We start from the raw sequence: 27,245 nt of genomic DNA, 5'->3' as shown, positions 1-27,245 counted from the left end.
TTTCACTCTGATGACAGTCTCGGCCAGCTGTTTGGTCTTCCTGACCTCTTCTTTGGTGAGGGATAGACAATACTCTTTTGATGATCATACCCAGGTGTTCCAGCTTGTAGGAACTGAATGGTGAACTGAGTGTCGCAGTGAGATTTTTCTTTTGAACGTGATCTGATCAGGAGATCATCTGGGTGCAAATGAACACGAATACCACTCTCTCTGAGACATATGATGGGGTTGATCAGGAGCTTTGTGAACACTTTTGGTGTAGTAGACAGGCCGAAAGGGATGACTCAGAACTGCCAATTGATTTTTTTTTCTGTGCAAAATCTTAGGTATTGTTGATGGGCTGTCAGAATTGGTACATGGAGGTACGCTTCTGTGAGATCTGTAGATGTCATGTATTCTTCTGGTTGAATGGCCTCTGCAACTGAGGGCAGAGTTTCCATTCAGAAGTGATACAACTTGATAAACTTGTTCAAAAAGTTGAGGTCTAACAACACCCTCCAGTCCCCATTCTTTTTAGGGACCATGAAGAAGGTTGAGTAGACTCCCCCGTCCTCTTTCGTTGTGGGGAACATGCTCCACAGCTTGAATGCCCAGGTGTTGGATTACAGTTTGAGTTAAGATTTTATGTAGGGGAGAGATGACAAAATGTCCTGGTGGGTAGCTTTCAAATTGTATGGAATAGCCTTGTGAGACTATTTCTAAGGTCCAGCTGTCTGCCTGTGTGTCGATCCAGGAGGAGGTAGACACCACACCACTATTAACAGAGGTTTCAGCCTGGCAGAGATTATGTATTTCTTCCCTCATGGTTAGCCTTAGGAAGTTAAAAGGTTCAAAGACACAGGAAAGTTTGTGCCCTTCATATGTTACCCATCTGATGGGAAGAGTTCTATTGTAAAGGGCAAGGGCAAGATCTGAAGAGAAAAAGCTTGCTGTGGAATCTCCAGCCAGGAGGCTGGCATGGGCACATTCACTGTGGTGCCAGAGCTGAGGAGATTCCTGGTGTCTTTTCCCGCCAAAAGCCTGGGCTGAGGTAACACGCCAACTCCAGCTGCAGAACAGGAGCGTGCAGATGCATCCATCTTCTGATCAGTGAGATGGGCCTTTTGAAATTCTTCTGTGGCTCTGAGGCCGACCTGTAGCCGGGAGACTGCACAAGCCACAGAGGCATGTCGGTGTCGACTCGTTGCTGGGAGCACATACAAGCCAGGAGGCATGTCGGCACCAGATTCATCAATCCCCATCGCGTTTGATGCAAATACTGGGGAGCATTCCTCTCTGTTGTCTAGGAAGCTGTCCTCAGAATCCCTGGCATCCATCTTGTAGGTGGCTGCCCCAAATGGCTGCCGTGATCCTCTCAGTCAGCCAGGGAGAGTAGTAAGAGACAGGGGAGGACAGCAAAAATATAGGGAGGAATTATGAAAGTTTTAAGTCAACAACGTTTGAAAGACAAAGGAAAGATTAAAAGAAGAGAAGAGCAAAAGAGTAGGAAAGTGAAAGTGAAACTGAAGTCTTAATAAGAAAGTAGCAGAGCTAGTCTGCTACTAGACTGCTCTCCCTGGAGACAAAAACAGAACTGAAGAGAGAGGGTGTCCCACATGCCAGACAAGAAGAGAAAGAAAATTAGTTCCTGCCTCCCTGATGGGACGGTGGGAATCACCCAAGATGTCCTCCGCCTCAGAGGGAGAACAGAATGTTATGTTTTATGTCCTTATTTCCCACGTTACATTACATTTTAGTATAATGTGGGTCAAATTTCATATAATGTGGGTCAAATATTAATATTTATACCTAAGCATACCAGTATCTAGATGCACTTGTGAAAAAATGCCAGGATTGCCTTATAATTGTAAATAGTACAACTCAGAACAAGAATTGAAAGGGTGCCCCTCCCAAAACATACAGAGTTGCCAGTCTGTTCTTAAAATATACAGATCTTTAAAAATAACCTACACATTTTTAGTGGATTTTACTCTACAGAGTCCTTTACATCCATACTATAGTATAAAGAATGCAGTTCTATCCAAACGGTGCTGCGTCAGACTGAGTCATCTGTGGACTATGCAAATTTTGACCATAGTGTAAAAGACTGATAAAATTCTATAATACTCATGAGAGACGATCAATAGGCATAAGAAATTCTGTATGTACCATAAAGAATCCAAGTAACATTAATTCCTTAGCTACAAATTGTTTACAAAAATATTCCAGTTACGAAGATGTTTAAATATTCATATAGCACAAATAGATAAGGAAATAAGGTAAATTTATAAAGTCCCTAGACAGACAAATGATGACGAAAACTAAAGTAGTGCTGTTATGTTGAAGTCTGAAAGACACACTATTACCAGTTTACTTGTATACATCTGCCAAAATTAACACTACAAAGTAGGATTCATGAATGTTATGTTTTCGAGGTTATGCTTCTGAATTACAAACTTTTTTTTGTTTAGCTATATTGTTTTGTTTTTTTAAACATATTTTTTATTGTTTTCCAAAACATATATACAAACATGAGACAGTTATCATTTTACTTGTCGATATCTATTATCTATTTCTTTTATCTCTTATATTCCACCTTATTACATCAATTGTGAGCTCTATTATGTCATTATACAGTTAATCTTAGTATCATATTTATGTTTACTGGTTATTGTTGTTTGTCATCCATTTGTAGAAGGGTTCCCATGGTATAGAAAAATCTTCTTCCATTTGCCCTTTCATTAACAATGTTAATTTATCCATTTCCGCTGTCTCATTATTACCTTCGTTATTCATTCTTCTTGTTGGGGGACTCTTTGTTGTTTCCAATAGGTTGCTAATAAGATTCTAGCCACTGTTACTATATGGATTACTAAGTGTTCCTGCTCTCTCTTCATATCCGACATATAGTTTAATTTAAAAATCTCTGGTTTCAAAGGAATTGTTATCTGTAGGATATTTTGTAATAACTTATGTACCATTACCCAATATCTATGTACTTCTTTGCAAGACCACCAAATATGGAAAAATGTCCCTATACCTTCTTTACATTTCCAACACTTATTTGACATATAGCTATATTGTTTACTGCATGGCTGGCAGAAGGACCCCTCATTAGCAGAACTGATCCAATCTAACATTGCTAGTAGTTTACACTAGGGGTGTGCGCTTCGGGTTTCTGATTCGGGTAAATTACCCAAATCGGACCCGATCCGTAAAGATTAGGGATATCCGAATCGCAAGCATTCAGAATGCTTCGGAAAGCTTCATGGCTGCATTTAAACGGCCCCGCCCGCTGCTGCTTGCAAGCAGCAGCAGGACCCTTTAAACATCATCCCACCCCCACCCCAGCACCCCACTCCCACCTACCTTGTCGGCAGCAGTGGTGGCTCTGGCTCCTCTGCCGCCGTGCCACCATGCTGCCGCCTGAGCCTGCGGGGCAGTGCGGAAGGCCAGAGCCGCCGCTGCCTTCTCCGGCCCTTCCTGCCTCTTAATTGGCCACGGCACGCCGGTGGCCATTTGAGGGGCAAGCCCTTCCTGCCCCTCAAATTGCCCATGGCGCGCTGCAGGCCAATTGAGGGGCAGGAAGGGCCAGAGAAGGCCTTCCCCACCACCCGCAGGCTCAGGCAGCGGTGCAGCGGCAGAGAAGCTGAGCTGGCTGGCTCCTGGCCACCGCAGCCTTGTGCTGCTGCCACCACCGCCACCTCCCAGCTGTCAAAGAAGACCCTCTCACCAGGTAAGTCGATGGGGGTGGAGGGGTTTCCCCAGGGGGGGTGGGGGTGGGGGAGCTTCCCCCCCTCACTTCAGTATGCTCCGAATATTTACAGAGCATACCAAAGTGAGTAAAATAACTTAATTCCGAAGCGGCTTAAGGTATTTCCGAATTTTTTCCCCGCTTCAGGTAAACCCGAAGCGGGAAACTCTAATCTCCTCCCCGTGCACACCCCTAGTTTACACATCTGCTCATGTATACCTGAAAGGGACAAGCACATTTTATATGTGATGTATAATGAATATGTTTTGTGGTATGTTTTTATTCCAATATAGAACTACTATGAATAAAACCAACTTTCCTTTCTCATAAAATATTCTTTTTACTATATGTGTAAAACATGATAATACACAAGTAAAGGCTTCTTAAAAGTAAGATCAAATAATATTAGATCATATAGTATTTGAATGTTGGCAAAACTCCCCCACCCAGATACCTGTGAAGATGTCAGCAGCAAAAAAATCTGTATTATAACTACAGTAATAGAAAATATGCATGTTGTATTTTATAACTGTTATTATTACATTCTTCTTTATAGACACATACATAAATAACAGTATCTTTCACTTTCTCTATGAACATACAGTTACGCAGTGTTCTTGTACTGAGAGAAGTGCTTCCAAAATGCTAGATAACTCTTCTTTAAGTTAGAAAATGAATAAGCTTCCCCCCTAGAGGCCTTCCTGAGGCAACCCTCAATTTAGAATAGGTACAATAAAATCATTAGCACAACCATTATTTAACAGTTGCTGATAACCAGACATTACTTTACCACATATTACAGATCCCAGGTGCCCAATGGTGGCGGGCAATGTCCTGGCAATTTACCTTCTTGCCTGCAGGTTTCCCTCCCCTCCAGCCGGGAGGATATAGGGACCTGGCAACCCTACATATAATACTGAAGATTATCCTGAATGATATTATGCTTTAAAAATGTAAGAGTTTTCTCAAATACTTGAACTTCACTTTCAAAACTATATTTAGATATCAGTATTCCTTAATTATGTTGAGTCTAGATTTTACCCACCCACCTCACTTCTAAAAATATTTTTTTCAGAAATTCCTGCCTATACATATTTAAGTGATTTTTAAACTGTAGCATTGTTGTGGTTTGCAACATAGTAGTTTCTAAGGATTGTAGTTGCCACAGAGGAAGCTATCTGAAATGCTTCCAGATTTAAACTAGGCACATACTCTGACACAGCAGAAATAAAGTGTTACTGAGAGATTTGTTAGTCAAGGCACTATAACTGAGATCTGACCACATCTCCTTTCCCTGCATTTTCTGCTTTCAGAACAGATGCACTGAAACAGCAAATATCTGGATTGGAGTTCAGTGGCACCTTAGAGACCAAGATTTTCATAGTGTAAGCTTCTGAGAGTCAGAGCTCCCTTCTTCAGACACAGAAAATACTTTAATTTAATTTTGGTATTTTTCAAGACATTCAATATTTACTGCTATAGTTTTGGTTATGATTCCAGGACCACCTGGAAAAAACAGTGTTTCTTACCTGTAACTGTTGTTCATCTAAGTCTTCTGTGCAGGCACACATGGGACTGTGCACGCAGAGGCCTGCCGACTTCAGAGATTTTTAAAGCTCAAAAACGCTAGCGGGCGTCCTTGCCTCTCAGTGCGCATGTGTGGCAGTCTTTCCCACCGAAAACGGTCTCTAAGAGGCGGGGTGCCCCCGACGTACCCTCAGTCCTCTTTCACCGCCACACTACAAGGTAAGTACCAAGAGAATTAGCGGGGAAGGAGGGAGGGTATGTGTGCCTGCACGGAAGACCTAGATGAACAACAGTTACAGGTAAGAAACACTGTTTTCCATCTACGGTCTTCCTGTGCAGTCCCACATGGGAGATTACAAAGCTTAAATACCTGGGTGGTAGGCAACTTCGAATCATCACAGGAAGATTGATTGTAGGACAGCTGTACCCACTATTGTTTCCTTACTGTCTAGGACATCCAGGGCGTAGTGCCTGACAAACGTGTCTGCCGAGGCCCAAGTTGCAGCCTTGCAGATGTCTTGGAGTGGGACACCTCTCAGGAGCGCTGCTGCTGCTGCTTGAGACCTAGTGGAGTGAGCATGTACCTCCAACGGACAAGGTAAGTTAGCACATTTATAACATAATAAAATTGCTTGAACTACCCAGCAAGCCAATGTCTGAGGGTTAGCTTTCTTTCCCTTATTTGGCCCCGCAAAACAAACAAAAAGGTGAGAATCCATTCTAAATGGTTTCACACGGTCTAAGTAAAAAAGGAGAGCCCTGCAAACATCCAGGGTATGAAGGGCCCTCTCTGCCTCAGAGGAGTGATCTCTAAAAAATACAGGTAAGGAAATCTCCTGAGACATATGGAATTTAGACACTACCTTAGGTAGAAACTCCACTTTAGTCCTAAGTACTACTTTTTCTAGATGGATATTAAGGTAAGGGGCCTCACAGGATAAGGCCGCTAACTCTCCCACTCTACTGGCTGAAGAAACAGCAACCAGGAATGCCACCTTAAAGGTAAGTAAGTTTAGAGGGCAAGTGGCTAAAGACTCGAAAGGTTTGGAGATGAGCCTAGTTAAAACCAAAGGTAAAGACCATTGGGGAACTAACGCCCTGATTGGAGGGAATAGATTATTCAGTCCCTTCAAAAACAACTTTGAAGTGTAGTGAGAAAACACCATCTTGCAGTCCACTGGGGGGTGAAATGCAGAAATAGTGGCCAAACAGACGAATTGATAGACGAATTGGATAAACCTGCCTGTTTAAGTCCCCATAAAAAATCCAGAACCTCGGAGAGGGAAGAAGTCAAAGGGTCCAACGCTCGTCCCCTACACCAGTCAGTAAACCTGTTCCATTTTAAGGAGTAAGATTGTCGGGTAGACAAGTGACAGGCATTCTGGAGCACATACATTACTCCCTTGGAGAAAACCCGTACTGAAGTATTAGCCAAGCTATCAGTTTGAGTGCATGTACTCTGTGATGAAACACCACCCCCTGGTAAGACAATACGTCTGGTCGCATCGGGAAACGATGTATCCAGCTGTGGAGTCTCAGGAGCGTGTGAAACCATAGTTGTCATGGCCAATAAGGGGCTATCAGAATGGCCGACGTTCTGTCCATCTGAATCTTGCAGAGCAGCCTGGCTAACAGAGGGAACGGAGGAAAAAGATAATGGAGATGGTTGGACCACTTTAACTGAAACGCGTCCCCAAGAGACTCGAGGCCGACTCCTCCTCTGGAACAGTAACGGGGAGTCTTGTGGTTTTCTTCTGACACAAAAAGGTCTAAATCTGGAAATCTCCATTCTGTAAAGACAAGACGTAGATACACGTTGTGAAGGGACCGCTCATGGTTGTCCCCTTGAAGTCTACTAAGATGATCAGCCATAACATTATCAACACCCGGGATATGGACTGCTAAAAGCCATATGGAGTGGTCTACAGCCCAATTCCAAATTTTTATTGCCTCCTCACATAGAGTCCTAGACATAGTCCCCCCTTTTTTATTTAAGTAAAACATTGTGGTAGTGTTATCTGTCAAAATTTGGACAGTCCTGTTTTGAACAGTATCTGAGAAGGAAACTAGAGCATAGAAAACAGCTCTCAACTCAAGAAGATTGATGTGTTCTTCACCTTCCTCTTCATCCCACATGCCATGGGCATAAGACCCCTCACAATGAGCACCCCACCCTAGTGAAGACGCATCTGTTGTGACAGAGACCTCAGGTTGCCTGTAACCCAAAATGACCCCTCTGAAAAGATTTGAGTCCTTCAACCACCAATCTAAAGACAGAAGGACCCTCCGGGGGATACTAAATCTTTGATTTTGAGAGTCTTTTTCTGGGGAAAAAGCTGTGGTAAACCAAATCTGTAATGGTCACATCCGATGCCTTGCCAGGGCGATTACAGCCATAGTGGCAGCCATATACCCTAGTAGTACTTGGATAAGTCTAGCTGGCTGAAATCTACACCTCTTAATTTTCCTGATCAGCATCTTAATCTTTTGTGCCCTTTCAACAGGTAAAAAGCCAGAATCCTGTACTCCATCAATGACAGCCCGTATGAATTGGGTGTCTAGAAGGGTACAGTTTCGATTTCTTTTGATTGACAAACAAGCCCAAGTTTAGACAAGCGGTAAAGTAGTGGAAATTTGATTATTCACATCCAACTCTGATTGCCCAACAATCAGCCAGTCATCAAGGTAAGGAAAAATACAACAACCTTGCGTTCTGAGAAAGGCAATAACAACTGCCATGCATTTAGTAAACACCCTGGGGGCAGTGGATAAACCAAAGGGGAGTACACGGTACTGAAAAATACGAGTACCGTAAGTGAAACGGAGGAACTTTTTATGGTCAGGAAAAGTGGAGATGTGGAAATACGCATCTTTGAGGTCTATGACCCCAAACCAACGGGGGGGGGGGTATCAGGGCCAAAACCATCTGTAAAGTGGTCATTTTAAATTTACGGACCCTTATAGACTTATTCAGTTCTCATAGATCCAAAATAGGGTGGAGTCCCCCATCTTTCTTTTCTACTACGAAAAGGTTGGAATAGAACCCAAGGGGAGGGGAGGTATCTAACACCTCCTCAATAGCCCCTTTCTGCAGTAAAGCTGAAAGCTCAGACACTACCCCAGGTTGAGTACTCTGAGAAGAAAAAACAGGGAGCCGGAGACCAGGCCACTGAAAAAACTCAATTTTATATCCAATTTTAACTAACTGTAAAACCCAAACATCTGAAGTAATACGGCACCACTCAGAGAAAAAGGAAGATAGACTGTCCCCAAACAAAGGGTCAGGCCCCTGTAATTGTCAGAATCGTTTCTGAGAGTGCACCAGATCTTTAGGCTGATGTTGGTTGTTTCCCTGCTTATTCTTATTGCCCTGCCTTCTCCTCAAAAACAACGACTATGGGCTTTGATACTGCCTTTGTGGTTGGTAGCCAGACCCATGGTAGGGATGAAAACGGTGCTGTCGACCTCTAGTGTAAGATCTATATTGACGTCGATTAGGATCCTGGTGTTGGTGCAGGACACCATAGGAACATGCCGTGAGCCTGTCCTTGCGCTTCTTAGACAAGTAGTCATCTGTTCTATCTGAAAACAGGGCTTGTCCTTCAAAGGGAAGGTCCTCGACCTTACTTCTGGTTTCTGCTGGTAGAGTGGTAGTTCTCAGCCACATGAACCTGCATATGACCAGCGCTGAGAGAAGTGCTCTGGCTGAAGTGTCTGCCATATTCCTGCTCACATTGATTTGATGGTGGGACAAGCGGACCGCTTCCTCTTGTATGACTCTTAAGAAAAATCCTCTGGTCATCTGGTAACTGCAGGACAAACGTTGCTACTTTAGTCCACAGACACAATTGATAAGCGGCCATCATTGCTGCATAGTTGGCAATTTTGATGCCAAATGCTGCAGAAGTATAGACCTTCCTGCCCAAGGAATCGATCTTCCTGCTTTCTTTATCTGAAGGAACCAACAAGGATCCTTGCTTTGGTTTCGCTTGCATGTCCTCCGTCACAAGTGAGGATTGGGGCAGGTGCAGAGACAGGAATGGACACAGGTCATCTTTGACTCTATACAAATTTTCCACCTTCTTATTGGTGGCAGGGGTTGACGCAGGTTTTAGGTTCAAGCCCGTCAAAAGTTCCATGAAGCCCTCAATCACCAGAAAGGCTACAGCTGGGGTCGAGCCAGAATATATATGTTTTCATATTTTATCCATCGAGCGTGGTTCCATGGAAGCTACCTTGATTTCATGCGCTTTCGCCATGTGTTGGAGGAGCTCGTAAGCATGGAAATCGTCCGTCGGGGAAGCGTCCTCCGACGGTCCAATCACCCTGTCAGGTGAATCCAAGGGAGGGGAGTCATACGATCGCTCGTAACGGGTCCAGTCCTCATATTTGGTATCCAAGAACCTCGGGGTCCTCCTGGATCCCACAGAGGAGCAAGCTTGTACTGAAGGTGATCTGGAGCACCCTTTGGTTCCGCAATCTGAGAAGTAGGAACCTTCCCTGTAGTAGCAATGCGAAGTACAGCTCACTGGAGAACGATGACGTCTGGAGCAGGGGCTGTGTCTCTCCGTAAGACGCGGGCTCTCCCTCTGTCTCGGGCAATCCCTCTCAGCATGGGAGGAACGAGAAGACCATAAGTCATGAGAAGGTGATCGAGCTATCCCCAATGGTGTTGGGGTTTTTCCGATCAAAATGACATCCTGCTCCCCAGACCCCTTAGATCTCGGGGTATCCCAGGAGGAGATTCTGTCACCGGAACCACCCCTCTTTTCTGGTGGGCCGGGTCTGGCTGTGACCTGCTGGTTGCGGGGATATGACACTCTCCAAGACTTCTTTATCTGATTTGGAGGACTGACGCCTCCTTTTCTTTTTCTTTTCCAGGGTAGAGCCTGATGGTTCCAGAGATCCCTTCGGAACCGAAATCTTCCAAGCCGAAGGGCTACTCCGATGATCCGACGTGGCTCCACTTCGAAGAGTTCTTGGTTCCGATAACCTAGGAGTCACGGAACTGTCCTTCCAAGACCAATCACCCGACATCGACAAAGATGGTTCCGAAGCTGGTCTCGACTCCGAAAGGGTCGGATCCGACGAGATCGGACCTTTGGACACTTACCGTGAAGGGTCCTTCTTCTCTGAGGAAAAGAGGACATCTTGGGTGATTCCCACCATCCAAATAGGGAGGCAGGAACTAACTTTCTTCCTCTTCCTGTCTAGACTGTGGGACCACCCTCTCTTCAGTTCAGGTGACTCCACAAAGCAGTAACATTGAATTTATCATTCAGCAACTGTCAATACTGAAAGAAAAAACACCTGTTGCATTAACATGTACTGTAAATAAAGCATAACCCAGAGGAGGTAGAAGAATGAGGCAGCAGGGTAGAGAAGGACGGAGACCCGGGGAGGGCAAGATGTCCTCCTTTCCTCAGAGGAGAAGGACCCTTCACGGTAAGTGTCCAAAGGTCCATTCTCCCTCTGAGGTGGAGGATATCTTGGGTGCTCCCAAAGCAATTTCCAGTTTCTGGGTGGGATGTGGTCTTCGTCCACGATCATGCACTGCAGTACTTTTCTACTACAGTCAGTGTCCGCTGAATCATATAGATTTGATTTGTAGCATCTTAATAAGGTCAAGACTGACAACCTTGTTGCTGCCTTGCAGACTTCTTCTACAGAAGTGTTCCTGTGTAATGCTGCACTGGTAGTAGCACTCCTCAAACAGTGAGCTGGTATTCCACAAGGAACCTCTACGAAGAGAGTTTTTAGGAGTTTCAATAGTGTATGGTTTGCTATTGGCACCTACCGCTGCTGAAGACAATTTCTTCCCCAAATTGAGGGGATATATTTAAGAACAGTGAGACTGACTTTTTAATTTGCACTGTTCAGAGCAGATAGGCCTTGAGCCTCCTTCTGACATCTATGTTGTGTCAGAGCCTCTCCCTAGTCTATTTAGGGTAGAGTAGAAATATGGTAGCCTTATCTCTTGCAAACTATGCAGTTTGGAATACGCTTTTGGAAGACAGTACGAGGCATCACCTTACCATTGGGAAAGATACAGAGTTCAGGTCTGACTAAATCTTCTGGCAGATGCGAACATAATAAGGAAGATAGTCTTCATTCTCAGCCTTCCCAGGGGAACATCCTTGACCGGTTCAAATGGATGTTTGATCAGGGCTGTGTAAAATGTCTACTGAGTGAGGGCTTCCCAATAAGAGTTGTAAATTCTGAGCATAAACTGTTTTCTGAATGCTAGGAGAGTGTTGGCTACCTCTCAGGAATATCCCTATCTTAGGAAGGTGCTCCTTTCTATTTCCACACGGTTAAGCACAGCAAGTCTAAATGAGACAACCAAATCGGTCCCTGCTGTAACTTGACCGGAGAGGTCAGTAGGATGAAAGGTGGAAATATCACCATCTGTTGGAGGGTGGAATCATGGTGTTACTGGTAACGGTAGTAATACATAGAGGAGGCCTAATGGCCACTGCAATGTCAGGGCATCTGCTTGTGGGTAGAACAAACCTTGACATGTACCCCGGTACTTGATGTCTGTGTTGGGACGCGCACAGGTCCTTGAGGTGTTGTGAAGTGCAATGTTATCCACTGGATGAGATGTTTCTTAAGGGACTATTCCCCTGTTGTCCCCTCAGCCAGTCTGCCTGGGCATTGGATATGCCTTTGATGTGTACAGTTCTGATCGAAGTTAGGTGACCATCCCCCCAGGTAAGTATCCTTGCTGCCACCTTGTGCCGCCTTGAGGTCTTGAATCCCCCCTGCTGGTTTATATATGTTTTGTCTGCAACCTTGTCCATACAGAGCTCTGAACTGGAGCAGGGCCAGACAAATTGCTCACCTTTCTAAGTCATTGATAGGAAGACATGCCTAACCTGATTCTTACACCTGTAAATATTTGTTGTTCTTGAGGGGTCATGAATCTTTTGCTTTGCATTGGGTTGGTGACCTTGGTTCAGATGGGTTTTGATCTGAAGTGGTATCTGAATGGGAAGATCTGTCTTCTCCATGATCTGTTGTTAATGAGATCTAAGAAAGGTCTGAAGTGGTCTTGCCTATAGATGACCCCAAGGGTATTGCATTGTAGGTGGCCACTAGCCAACCCATCAGTTTCAATACTGTTGTGCACTCTGATGACAGTCTCAGTCAGCTGTTTGATCTTCCTGACCTTTTCTTTGGCGAGGGATAGAAAAAACCCTTTTGGTGACTGTGATCTAACCCAGGTGTTCAAGCTTGTAGGAACTGAATGGTGAATTGAGTGTTGTGGTGAGATTTCTCTTGAACTTGAACCGATCAGGAGATCGTCTGGGTGCAAGTGAACATGAATACCCCCTATCTCTGAAATGTATGATGAGGTTGATCAAGAATTTTGTGAATACTCTTGGTGTGGTGGACAGGCCAAAACAGAATGGCTCAGAACTGCTGGGTTTGTTTTTGTTTTTAACATAAAATCTTAGGTATTGTTGAAGGGCTGTCAGAATTGGTACATGGAGGTATGTTTCTGTGAGATCTGTAGATGTTATGTGTTCTTCTGATTGATTGGTCACTGCGACGGAGTGCAGAGTCTCCATTCAGAAGTGATACAATTTGATAAACTTGTTCAAAAAACTTGAGGTCTAATAACACCCTCCAGTCCCTATTCTTTTTAGGGACTGAGAAGAAGATTGAGTAGACCCCTTTCTGGTGGACAGCTTTCAAATTGTATGGAATAGCCTTGTGAGACAATTTGTAAGGCCTGCCTGCTTGTCAACCTAGGCTTGATGGTAAAGAGTAGTTGGCCTCTCACAGGGACAGCTAGCAAGTCCTGTCTTAGAGATCCGGGTATTAAGGTTGGATCTCTTTCCACATGTGGAGAACTGTCTGTTTGATCTTAGGAAAAGGTAAGCATTATCCCCACGATACAACTGGAGAGTTGGGACTGAGAGGACTGCTTTATCCAAGGCCATGTGGCAAGTTCATGGCAGCAGTGAGATTTGAACCTGCAGAGTACTGCATCACTGTTCAGTTACTTAACCATTATACTTCAAGTGGGGTCTTGAAAGGACCCCCCCCCCTTATTAAAGGGATGCCTAGATTAACCCCAGGATGGCCATTTGGAATCTTGTCTGGACCTTAGTAGTGTGTGTTGTAAGTAAAAGGCTGAGGGTCAATGGATCGCCTCTCAGATTGAGTGTTTTTGGCAACACATTCTTCTGTCCTAAGTCTCAATCTAGATCTTTCCCAGGACATCCCCAAATAGCTTGTCTCTCTGAAAAAGGTAAGCCAGGACGATATTTTTAGAGTTGTGAATCTGCTGGCCATGCTCTTAGTCAAGCGTGCCGGCTTGTTATTGCTGTCAGGACCATAATCCTGGAAGAAAAAGGTAAATGTATCCAGGATGACGTTTGTCTTGAAGGTATTGGCCCTTACATTTCTGTTTGCCCCTTCAATGTGGGCAGCTATCATTGTACAGGAAGAGTTGGATCAGTTTCCAGATCCATACTCCTGACACTCCTGAGGCAATTGAAACAATAGCTGTAGTCTTAATAGCCATGGTCATGGCCTCGTGAGCTCTTGTTAGCATGGCCTCTCTCCTCTTGTCTAAGTGGTCTCTGACTGATCTTTACCCATCGTCTAACCAGAGCCCAGATGACTGTAGTGTAGCCCCTGGAGTTTCCATCGCAGGTACCTGCAACAACTCATAGCAAAGAAAGGTAGTGAGTACAGTTTGTTTTGTTTCGGTTTGGGACCAAGTTTGGGGATTATTAATTGGCGTATAGTTTAGACCACTCAGCCTTGAACCTTCTCCCCAAATATTCTGGAAATGGGAGGACCTTTTCTGAGGAACCTTCACTAGGAAGAGACTCTTGTTTCCCTGGGTTGGATTTGGTATTCCCAGTCTAAGGGTCCTACTCCCCCAAGGGTAATTTCTACAGCTCTAAGGCTGAGAATGTCTTAGGTAGTAAATACTGGTAGACCTCAGATTCAGACAGCTGGGCTGACTGTTCTGGTAGGGATATTTCCTCCTCTTCCACATCTGAAGGAATTCATCCTTCTCCCTGTCATTACAGACTCTATCTGAGGGGGCTCCCCCTGCTCCGTGGGGATCCCTGACCGATAAACATTACAGACTGTACAAACTGCCTTATTCTGACTCAGACCATTGGTCAGTGTTATCTCCTCAGACTGGCAGCAGGTCACCAGGGTCTCAGGAAGAGGTTTTTCCCTTCATCTACCTTATCTTTTAAACTGGAGTTAATGGGGAACAAACCTGGATCCTTTGCATACAAAGCAGAAGCTCTTCCACAGAGCTACAGCCTTACTCATGGAGGGAGGAGGAGGTAGACACCACACCACTATTTCCTCCCTCCTGGTTAGTCTTAAGAGTTAAAAGGTTAAAAGACACCGGCACATTTGCGCCCTTTATACATTACCCATCTGACAGGGAAAGGCAGGGCTAGATCCTGTTGTAAAAACAGGGCTAAATCCAAAGGGGAAAGGCCTGCTGTAAAATCTCCAGCCAGGAGATTGGCATGGGCACATTCACATGGTGCCAAGGCTGAGAAGATTCCTGGAATCTTTATAGGGCCAAGGTGTTTCTGACTGGCAAAGTGACAGGATTTCCTCCCTCACAGTCAGTCTAATTGCTGACAGGAATTCTGGAGGTAACACGCTCGGGGGAACACTTACGTGGCCCTCCTGAGCTTGTCAGCTAGAGCTCTGGGTACCTGGATTATGTTTCAGCCGTGTCTCTCCTGCCAGGAGATTGGCAAGCGCATCTTTGAGAATTAGGTGGGAAGTCACTCATCGCGTGGTTTCCCGCCAAAATTGAGCTCCGCCAGGTGGCGCTGTTCTCAGATGACCGGCTGAGGTGCTGTTTTAACAAGCTCTATCTGTGGAAGATGGGGCTGTTGAGGGGCCTGCGTCTCTTCCAAGGCCATCTCCTCACCGAGGAACCCATAAAGCCTCAGAGGCATGCTGGTGCTGGCTAGGCCTGTTCCCGCCGTCGGTAGGACGGCTCCGTGGGAACAGCCCAAATTCTCCTCCATGAAGCTTTCCTCAGAGTCCGATGACTCTCTAGAGACCATATCGTCCTCTTCTTTTCTTTTTTTGGCAAGAGGAGTAAAAGAAGAGGAGAGTAAGATAATGAAGTGAGGAGTAAGGTAAAGAATGGTTTGAGAAAGAAGAAAGATAAATAGGAGATAGAAAAAAGGCAGCAGAGCTAGTCTGCTGAAGAACTGCTCTCCCTGGAGGCAGGAACAGAACTGAAGAGAGGGTGGTCCCACAGGCTAGACAGGAAGAGGAAGAAAGTTAGTTCCTGCCTCCCTGATTGGATGGTGGGAATCACCCAAGATGTCCTCCACCTCAGAGGGAGAAAGGCGTGGTGGGTTCCGAAGAGCTCTGAGCTGGAGTTGTCGGGCCCAATGGCCGAGGGTCCGTGTGGGCAGGCAACGGGTGGGAGCCAGGTGATTTAGTTCCAGAGGGCCCGGTCGTTGGTATGGTAGCCAATCCTTGCACAGGGTTTTTTCCTCAGAAGGAGGGTCGGTCGCCGCCATGGCGCGCTGCCACAAAGAGGCTTGAAACCTACCCACCCGCTCTGCTCTGGCCTTCGGAGTGAAGGTGCGGCAGTGCTTACCGGCCTGAGTGTTGTGGGTTTCCCCTAAACAGTACAGGCAGTTGGAATGGCCATTGGATTTGGTCATCTTCCTATTGCACGAAATACACCTTTTAAATAACACTTTCTCTGACATTCTTACAGATTAAGAAGATCTCTCTCTGAAGAAGCAGAGTGAGCAAGAACCTCCTAGTCGGCGGCAAAAGCGGAACTGAGGGTACGTCGGGGGTGCCCCGCCTTCAGTGAGAAAGACGGCCGCACATGCGCACTGAGAGGTGAGGACGCCCCCTAGCATTTTTGAGCTTTAAAAAATTCCAAAGCTGGCAGGCCTGCACATGCGCAGTCCCATGTGGGACTGCACAGGAAGCCCATAGATGGACATACCTTCAAGTCTGGTTGTTGTGGATTTTCCAGGCTGTATAGCTGTGGTCTTGGCATTGTAGTTCCTGACGTTTCACCAGCAATTGTGACTGGCATCTTCAGAGGTCTAGCACCACAAGACAGATCTCTCAGTGCCACAGTGTGGAGAAGATGTTGGCAGGTATTTATATCTACTCAGGAAGGTGGTTTTGGGCTGAGTCATCCTGTAAGAGTTTCCCAGGGTGTGGAATGCTATAGCCGCGGCAGCCATTTGAGGGGCAGGAAGAGCCGGAAGAGGCGGAGAAAGCCCTTCCTGCCCCTCAAATGGCCACTGCGGCACCAGCACATCACGGCCATTTGAGGGGCAGGAAGGGCCGGAGGAGGCGACTCCGGCCTTCCCCACCACCCCGCAGGCTCAGGTGGCAGCACAACGGCGGCAGAGGAGCCGGCCTGGAGCCACCTCAAGGTAGGTGGCGGGGGAGGTGGGGGGTTAATGTTTAAAGGGCCCCGCCGCTGCTTGCAAGCAGCGGCGGGGCCCTTTAAACAAGCCCCAAAGCTTTCCGAATGCTTTGGAAAGCTTTGCTTTGCTATTCCGAAGTGGGGCCAGAATGCCTGCCCCACTTCAGGGAATACTGAAGCATTCCGAATCGGGTTGCTTCAGGTAACTTTACCGGAAGCAAAACCCGAAGTGCACAGCCCTATTCTCAGGTTTTCTTAATAACAGCCCTGAGTTTATGAAATAACCTTCCCAAGACTGTAAGAAAGGCAGTTTTATGACTCTTAAAAAGTTCTGTCCTATATCTTTTCTTAACAGGGCATTTCAGGGCTGTTTGATGTTATTTGGGATGTTATTGTTATTAGTTGGTGTTTGACTGTTTTAATGCTATTGCATTCCTTTTAATAGGAATTGTGTTTACCACTTTGGGTCCTGTTTAAGAAGAAAAGCAGAACATGTTAATAAATCAAATATATTGTTGCATTCATGGGCTTGAACAAAACGAGTAGCACAAATTATAGTGATTTGATGTATCAGTGAGGTCTGCTGTGAAACAACCAGCAGGAGATAACAAAATGAGGTATCATCCACAAAAACAATCATCTGGAAGAATCTTACTACATACTCTATAGGTCAGAAGAACCTGATCTCCCATCAGCACAGCTACTATGTGTAACATAGTGGACAGCAATTATTTGGTTTATTTTTTAAAATTTAAATGTTTCTAAGTTTTTGCCTTAAATTTACACCTTTTTATGTAACTGAGTATTCAAGGAAGTACAATATCACATATATAGTGCATGGAATTTGCTTGTGTTTAGAATGTGAACCTCCAACTACAAAGTGCCTGTTCAATACTTTTATTCATGCAGAGAATCTGTAGATTTTTAGTATGGAAAACTGAACTGGGAACTCTAGAGACAAAGAAATAAGAAAATTCACCAAGATGAGAAATAAAGGCATGCACTGCTCTGACAGTAGTCTCATAGAAACAAATTGGGTTAAGCACAGAAACTAGGGATGTGCGCTTCAGGTTTCCGATTTGGGAAAAATACCCGAATCGGACCCAAGTCGCAAAGATTTGGTATTTCCAAAATGGCCGCAGCATACCCGGGCTGTTTCAGAAACCCCAAATCAAAGATTCCCGAAGCTATTTGTGTAGCTTTGGGAAGGTTTGGGGCAAGTGGTTGAAATGTCCCTCTCCATGCTGCTGAGCATGAAGGGGTGAGTGGGGGTGCTGGGAGAAAACCCAGCCCCTTGAATCACTTTGGAATGCTCCGAACCTTTACAGAGCATTCTGAAGTGATTCAAATACCGGTTTGGGGTATTTCCAAATTTTTTTCCTGCTTCAGGTAAACCCAAAGCAGAAAACCCAAATATTTTTGGGGTGCACACACCTAACAGAAACTATAACAGAAGACTCTAATTGTATATTGTGACAGTTAAGCAAACAAAAATATATGATTCAAAATGTTGATAACAGTACAGGAAAAACTCACTTAAGAGAGTCCAACTTGCTTACAAATATGGAGTATGATTTCTGTTGACTGGAATGGTTTTTAATATTTGATTCTGATAATCTTTCTTTTAGCTTTCCCATTTTTTCCCACAGTTACTTGTTAATTGTCTTCATTTGCAATGAAGTTACAGGTTAAGCAACACTCTTGGGTTTGTACCTGAGGTAAAAATTCTCTTGCAAGAACCAAAGCCCTTCTGTAGGCAGCATCCCCTTCTTCATTCTGTTCCACCACATGACTGATCAAGCCTATTGATTTTGCTTCATCACCATCAACAACACGAGCAGAAAAGATTAGTTCTTTGGCCAGGGACACTCCAATTGTACGAGGCAGTCTCTGTGTCCCCCCTGCAAGTAGGGAGAGAGGAAATGCAAACACTGACTTTGTAGTAGTTTGTCCTGAAACTAGTGCAATGTAGAATGCTACAGGAGAATAAGCATCTATTGTTGAATGCCATTCAGTTTCCATGGTATAAGCAGATTGTTCATCTTTAAAAAAATGTAGAAGTAGGTATTCTAGTTGTTATTATTAGCCAATAGACCAGTACTTCACATCAGCAGGACATGACATTCAATCAAGCATAAATGAGTAAGATGATGGATGTTCTATGACGCTATGTCAGAAATATTTACTTCCTGCCAGCCACGATCAGAAAAGGAAGTAACATTCAATATTTAAAATACACTGCTTTGAAAGTAACTAAACTAGCAATAGTGAAAGAAAGCTTAGTGCCATAATTATTTAAACGTACTAGGAATGTATTTCATTAAAATATTCTTGATTTTTTTTAAACCATTTCATCTGTGACAAAACAAAACAAATACATTTTGTCAGCACAGAACAACTCAGACTTCTATTCATTGAAAACCGGTAACATAAACAATCACAGGGGGAAATTAGACAAACAAGAAGTGGGCGGGGGGACAACTATCCAGTAAAAAAAAAAATAAGGAAACATTCTAAATGTTTTTGACACTGCTGTAATGTAAATGGTATAAACACTAATTACCCTTGGGGTAAAGCACAAAAGTGAAATTCAACATTTTTATATTTGAGAGAGCATTACAGATTTCATGGGTTTTGAGATCATTTGAGATCAGCCACAAAAAGATGCAAAATTTTCCAAAGATTATTTGGATAATCCCAAACAAGCCTACTCAGAAGTAAATCCACATTCAATAGTGCTATTCTTTCAGGTAAGTGTTCATAGGATTGAGATCTAAAAATGATCTGAGTAATTATCGGCCCATTAGTTGATTATCCATCTTGGGAAAAATATATGCCTCCGTTTTGTTACACCGTCTACTCGACTGGATCCTCCTTGAGAACATTGTTGGCCCTGAACAGGCAGGTTTTATACAAGGGTGATCAACAACTGACCACTGTATATTATTACACCATCTGGCTAAGAAATATACAGCTGTTGCAAAGGGACGCCTATATGTGGCTTTTATGGATTTACAGACAGCCTTCGATTCGATACCAAGGAAGCAATTATGGGAAAAGATAGGGAAGACATCGATGGACCAGAGACTTCTGTGGCTAATACAAAGGCTTTACGAACCCTCAGCTGCCCAGGTCCGTTGTAGCTCGAAAGGGCACCTGACAAATCTGACGTTTTGTCAAGGACCATATACTTACAAAACATGACATGCAAGCTCACAAAATCATTAGCATTACAACCACGTGCTTCAAGGAAGTGTTTAGTCAGAGACTCAAGGACACTCAAGGAATCATTAGCATTACAACCACGTGCTTCAAGGAAGTGTTTAGTCGGAGACTCAAGAACACTCAAGGAAGTGTTTAGTCTCTGATTAAACACTTCCTTGAAGCACGTGGTTGTAATGCTAATGATTTTGTGAGCTTGCATGTCATGTTTTGTAAGTATATGGTCCTTGACAAAACGTGTATTTAATTTAAACTGATAATGGACTGGAATATATGTTGATTATGAATTTGTTGCAGGTAATTTGCCCTGAGGAAGCATTGCCGGTGAAACGGGGACTGAAAAGTTGCAGGCATAAACCCGTAGGCTTTGCATATGGACTTGGCTCTGCAACTGACATTATGCTGGACTCTCTGACCATCTATACATGCGCACAACTACTGTATTTGGAATGAATTTACTCATATGAATTGGAACAACTATTTGGTATACTCTTAGTGTATCAGTTTGTATATAATAGGCGCACAACTACCTTATTTGGATTGTGTCTACTCATATGAATTGTATCAACCACTCGGTGTATTTATAGTGTATTAGTTTGTATATAGTAGGGTCCCTTATATTTATTCTGGATATTTTGATTTCCTGACAGTTCCACATTATCGACCATTATTTATGTTAGCCAGACTGAATGCCATTCCATCAGGAGAGTTGCTGGGATGCTTAAATTAGGTTCCCTACTCTGAGCGACTCTGCCAATGCGGCTCTGGCCAAATAGACACTCTTCAACATTGTCTATCTGAATGCAATATTCAAAACGTGGCAAGAGACAGCTGGATCAAGCCCTATATCCAGGACCCAGGAAGTATAGAGGATAATTTAAGGCTTCTTTTAGCAGGGGTGGATTTTAGTACTACTTTAACAGTAGCCAAGTTTCTCTCCCAATTAGTTAAGGAAAAAACTTAATACATTTTTAATACTATACAGATTACATATTAAAAAATTTTCCTTTTAATTCTAATTCTAGTGTGGCACTGCTCAGAGCCGAATAGGCTGTATGAGCAGTATCATTAAAGTATTAAAGTACAGGATTGAGATCCAAATATTTTACCAGTGAACAATCCTTTGTTGGGATCCTGTTGCCCTCGAAATCTCTCAGCAGCTATTGATGTTATCGATCATATATTTCTAGACCAGGAGGCTGAAATGGTGGTTGGGGGCAATGCATTCTGATCTAGTTAAGCTCTACTATAAAGTAGTATTGATGGATAATTCTTTGAACCCATGCCATTTTTGCTATGGGGTTTCCAAAAGTTCAAGTTTGCTCCCAACGCTTCATCAAACTAAACTGTAATTAACGGAGTGGAATGCAGCTCAAGCTATCTCTGTAATGATAAAGAAATGGAAGCTCCATTTGAAGTAGAGAAGATGGCATTATTTCATCTGATTCTCCTCTTTTCTCTGAGGACCCCCATGGCATTTTATGGGGGGGACTGTTTCCTCCCATATGAGCCCACGTAACCTCTTTAATCGTTTCAGTACAATCTTACTATTTTACCTACTTGCTGTGCAGTTATTAGGTTGGCCATCACCCAGCTCAAACTTTTCTGGTGGCTGCTCTAACTTTGTAGAATAGTTTGCCCGTGTATATGAGCATTCTCTGGCGTTCACAGAACACTACAAAGCTGAAAATCTGGTGAGCTTTTGAGGGCAAGTAAACAATGCAAATTGTTTTGAGTTAGCTGGTCAGCTGGTTTGCTGTTTTATATTGTTTGTTGGGCATTTGTTGTTTTATAGTGTTTTTGCTATTTAGGGATGATATTATGTTACATGATACTGAGGGCTGATAATTGGTTTTTTTGTATAATGAACTTACCCTCTTTATGAAACCTTGAGTTCCTATGGACTCAATAATAAATAAATGTATGGGCCTGGGGGAAGGGGTCATCAAGGGGTGCTAGGGGAAGGAGAGAAAAGTTTATGTCCTGACTGATTTCTGCTTGTACTTCATAGGAACCAACACAGAACCGCTGTCTAATCTGAACTGAATTTCAGTTAAATATAATCTAGCCCTTTATTACCTCCAGAACCTTTTCAGAATGTGCACTTCATCACCTGATCCAGATCAAAAGGAATTACAACACCTCATTCCAAATTTCCGAATGACCTCACTCAAATATTATCTCCCCACCACTGCACCTTGTTAATTTGTTTTATTATTTGTATATTGATTTTAGTTTTTGTTTTTATCAATTTTAACTGTTCACCGCCCAGAGCCCCTGGGATGGGCGGTATATAAATTGAATAAATAAATAAATAAATAAATATAACTGACCAGAATAAAAATAATTACATAAGTAATTTATGTGAACATATCCAGATATCAATACCATCAATGTATTGGAACAGGATTAATAATCTAAAAATAATACACACAGTAAATAGCTTCTAACCACTAGCCTCTGTACTAACTGCGGAAAAAATTCTGTGTGATTTATGTAAATAATAATCTACTGAACATAAAAAATATGTAACAAAGCCATAATCTATAAGATTCCCTATTCACAACATCTAGGCAGCTCTGATTCCACTAACAGGAATGATGTCCTTATATTATTTAATCACCACAGCCGTAACAGTTAGTTACCTATAAATGTATATGTTAAAGTTATTACTTCCATCTAACCCAAACCTGCTCTCAAAACCAGGTTTCAATCAATAGTTGTAAATGCATAATTTCCTTTTGATTAGTTGTATGTTGAACTAGAGTTAAGCATCTGTATTCAGAAATATGACATTTTAAAAAATGACATCCTAAATTTCTGAAGAAAAATCATGGAGCAAGTCAGATATTATATCACCTTAATATTTAAGAAACATATTATACTTTTTTGCATTTTCTTTTATGATAACTTTGTAAAAAGAGTTCCAGCTCTTGCAAGTACTTGGTTAATAAGAAAAGAACCACTAGTAAGTACCTAAAATACAGTTGTTAGCAACTGTGCTTAAAACGAGAGTTGCTACATGCTACTGTTATTCTTTCAACCAGTTAACTCAATATTAAAGATTTTAGGATAACAATTACAAAAAATTAGTATAAAACCACAGCAATGTTAGAAAAAATTTAAACATGTATTTACATTTTTTTCTAGTTACAAAAAGCAAAGATGTGTTGGAAAATACTATGTAAATCCACAGAGCTTTAATTCATGAGATTGTTTAAAGAGAGAACTCTAAGAAAAGGTTTTCTTGTAGACATGATTCATTCAATTGACCTTTTAACAATCATTCACTGGAATTTCCCAAATCAGTGTAGTATGAGAGGGACTTCAATATTATAGCCTAGCATGCTAAAGTATGTATGAGAAAATAAACATTTATTAAGTCCCTAATATAGTATATCTAATTCTAAATATGCTAATTATTTTAGATTCTTGTTCTTGAGCAAAGGATATATCAAATACTATTTCTTTAAGGAGAAAGACAAGGAAGACAGGAATACATTGAAATAAGTGACAAATACAAAGATCCAAGTTAGAATGAATACATTTGTTTTCTTCCTGGATATAAAAAATAATGACAACAACTGTGGCTTTCATTTTTTTAAAAAAGTCTCTAGTCTCTTCCAGTGTACAGATTTTCCTTATATCTCTGCAAGGGAAGGGGCTAAAGACTTACTTTTTAAAAAAATTAAAGCTTGGAGAACCTGCTGTGCCTATTATTACAATGGTAGGTTGATATATCAAAATGAAATGTTTTAGAAAAATTGAAAAAGCTCTAGTGGGGGGGGGGGAGCTGGAGGAGGTTGGCCACTTCTGGCACTAGCAAAAGCAGAGTGTTTAAAAAACACATGGCCACTGCTGCTCTGGGCTCCATCTCTATGGTTGGTTTCCCCCATCACTGCTGGCCTCTGCCTCCGTCCTGACTCTGGGTCTGCTCAGACAGGGCACTCTGGTGTGGACTGTAGGAAGTAGGAGCGGGTGGCAGAGCTGTTCCCTTTTTAGGTTTCCCTGTGCAAATACTGGAAATGTGTTCATTTTCAGTATGTTTTTTAAAGTCAGCCCTTATATTGCTATTAGCATGTGCAAAATATTAAAAAGGAGTGTGTGTGCTGTCACATCACCAATGACAACAGCACCATTGCTTGAAAAACCTAATTATTTAAGGCACATAAGGAAGAAAATTAACCATCTCCACAACTGAAAAATGCACAAGAAACGCAGATGTCTGGAAGAACCATATCAGGAATAAGTCAAGCATTTGGAAAAGCCCTGAGTATTCTGGACAATCAAGTGCCAGATAATAAAGCTTTTATTGTACTAAAATCTGGGCTACAGTGACCAAATTATCTAAATATTAGGCTTTTACTTACAATGTTGCTTTACTTTCAGCCTTTATGATTTCAACCTTGCCATTTTGTCAAATGCACAGCCAACCCCAAGGGCCTTTCAAATTACTAAAGCGCAGTAAAAAAAAGCAACATGCACCCTAAATACTAACTTTCACACAGGGATTTCCTTTAATATGGACTCATATGCACAAAGACTTCAGCTATTATCAAGTCCAGTTTAACACTCCTTCAAAATCTACAAAACTGGAAAGACAATTTTTTAAAGGCCTTCCAACAATATTTTGTGCTGTACCCAGTCTTCCTGTATTATGATTACTATTTTTGCAATCATCAAATTAAAAAATCACTTAATGTAAGAGCAGCAGCATTTAAATGTTAACAGCCATGTAAACTTTATAATGGCAGAATTTTCCACTCTTGTCCTTGAACCATCTGCAGTGTCATAACGGAAAATACTTTTTGACAAGTGCTTTTCTGTTACACGTTGAGAAAATAGTTCCATATTCAAAGGGTAGGGCTGAAGAATAATTTCTCATCACAACTGACCCAGGCAAGTCAATGTCTCAAGGACATGTTGTATAATGTTCCACCTTTTGGAGCGAGGGAAGACTGATGGCAATTTCTTTCTTGCTCGTTTCCCTTCTTCCACAGCAACACTGTTTGGAGGAGTAAGGGGGGGAAATAACAAAACTGTTCATTTCTGAACACAGAAGCCAAGAAAGAAAGCTGAGAATATTTGGCATCCATGTGAGTATTTAAGGGAAGTTATAATTTCTTTCCACTTTTTTTATCCTAGCAAGCACTTTCATTCCACTTTTTTTATCCTAGCAAGCAACAAGCACTTGCATAGAGCACTCTGATTAAGTAACTATCTGCGAGCTTCCATAAGACTAGAGAACACCACGCTCATTTTGTAAATTCATATAAGAACAATTCTAAGATCGTGGTGGGGACGGGGCAGCTTTGCTAGCTCCTGCCATTTAAATTTTATTTTAACCTTTCCCTGCCTCTTCCAACAGTGTAAATTTATGAGGGATGTTTTTAACTCTCTTCATCTTTCTCCACTGAGCAATGGGAGCAACAGGAACTGTTATAAAACAAAAACAGCAACAGCAAGAGATAAAAACAGATAAGATGCTGAGAACTCTGAGGGTGGTGAGAGAACACTGGCATGAGCAGTGTAAATTTACAAGGCAGTGTAAATTTACTAGGGACGTTTTTAACTCTCTTCATCTCTCTCCACTGAGCAACGGGAACTGCTATAAAACAGCAACAGCAAGAGATAAAAACAGATATGCCAACCTGTGAGATGCTGGGAAAGCTGAGGGTTGTGAGAGGACACCGGAGTGACCCGTGTTGAAAGCAGAGGGAGCAGCGGTACAGTCTGTGAAGCCTAGCGCCAAGCCGTGTTACATCATAAACCCTCACGATATGATTCTGGGGCTGGCTGTGGCAGCACAGCAGCAAGGCAGAGCAACTGGTGATCCAACTGCTGCAGGCTATCCAATCGCCTGGACCCTGGGAGACTGTGGGCCCCCTAGGCGGAGCCAGAGATTTGGAGCTGGCATGCGGGAAGCGTGGAGACATGGACAAAACCAGATGCATACCCCATAGTTGATCATTTTACTAAGAGCTGATTGCCGGAATGCTGGAGCTAACTACCAGATGCCAGGCTTATGGTGATTGGGCAGTAGATGCACTGTCATCTGGTGCCTAATGTTCTTTTGAAACTAGATCATCTACATTGACTCAGGGTATCGTTAGGGGAGATTTATTGCCTGCATCTGCAATAAAAAGACCTGTCAGGCATTCCTGAGCCCATTCAGGAATCTTAGGAACCAAAACCAAAAGAAATCATCCCAATTGGTTCTCCTCCATTGTCAGTGTGTGCAGTGGGAGCCATGTGTTTGGTGTAATTTTTATTCAAATCCAACCAAAGCACATACAAGCACATAATTTTTATTCAAATCCAACCAAAGCACGTACAACCACATAATGCCAGGTCCATAAATAAAAAGACCAAAATGCTGCAAGATTATATTGCAGCAAAAAATGTGGACCTGGTATGCTTATCTAAGACCTGGATGAGGGACAGCACAACAGTCATCTTGGAAGAACTGGTCACCCCAGAGTTCTCAGTTCTTCACCAGTCCTGGATGGATGGTCGAGGGGGTGGCAATACTCATTCGAGAGTCTTTCTCCTTCAGGCCACTCCCTGCACCAAAGATTACTGGCATTGATTCTTTTGGTCTGATGTGGGATACTGAGGAGAGTTTGGCTATCTTTCTGGTGTACTGACTGCCTAGCGCACCAGCAGCTTCTCTGCCAAGCCTGTTGGAGGTGGTGACGGGCTGGGCCTTGGAGCACTCCAGGTTATTGGTCCTGGGTGACTTCAACATCCACGTCAATGATGTACAGGCTTCGGACCTGGTGTCATCCATGGCAGCACTGGGATTCTCCCAAGCTGTTTAAGTTCCCACACATCAAGCAGGCCACACGCTAAATTTGATCTTTGGGATGGGGATACAGGTGGACCTTGATGCCGTTGAAGCGGTGCCATGGTCAGACCACTTTGTACTGAAGGCTCATTTGGGAGTGCTAGCCCCCTCCTGCATAGGCAATGAGCTAATTTATGCTCGGTCACAGAGGTTAATGGATCTAATTGGTTTCCAGGATGCTCTGCGGGAGCTGATGCCCCCTGGCAGTTTGTTAGATGAATTGGTGGGGGACTGGCATGACCATCTCTTTGAAGCTACTGACAAAATTGCCCGTCGCCCTCTCCACTTCCGTACCAGACTGGTCCCCTGGTATACAGAGGAGCTACATCGGATGAAGCAGGAGCTGAGACGGCTTGAGTAAGTGTGGCAGCGGAGCTGGGATGAAGAGGCAAGATCATCTTATAGAGCGTTTATGAAAACCTATGAGATGGCCATGAAAGAGGCAAAGGGATTCTATGCCACCTTGTCTGCAAGCTCACGCCCAGCAAATTGTTTCATGT

The 27,245-nt window shown here is 43.1% G+C and overlaps 1 protein-coding gene across 5 annotated transcripts in view; it reads right to left on the bottom strand.

Annotated features, from left to right (window-relative positions):
• Positions 1 to 27,245, bottom strand: part of AUH (AU RNA binding methylglutaconyl-CoA hydratase) — a 175,701-nt gene that overhangs the window by 16,705 nt on the left and 131,751 nt on the right. For 4 of the 5 annotated variants that reach the window (XM_054986095.1, XM_054986092.1, XM_054986091.1 and 1 more), the window contains one exon: positions 18,390 to 18,577. In XM_054986095.1, coding sequence (XP_054842070.1) covers positions 18,390 to 18,577 — 188 coding nt within the window. Of the gene's footprint in view, positions 1 to 5,658; positions 7,051 to 18,389; positions 18,578 to 27,245 lie in introns of those variants that run through there. The other variant, XM_054986093.1, reaches the window with a different exon arrangement.

The sequence above is a fragment of the Eublepharis macularius genome, chromosome 8 (assembly GCF_028583425.1).
Source record: "Eublepharis macularius isolate TG4126 chromosome 8, MPM_Emac_v1.0, whole genome shotgun sequence".
Classification (NCBI taxonomy): domain Eukaryota; kingdom Metazoa; phylum Chordata; class Lepidosauria; order Squamata; family Eublepharidae; genus Eublepharis; species Eublepharis macularius.
Note: the sequence above shows the minus strand (reverse complement) of the source record. Positions and strands in the feature narration are given on the sequence as shown.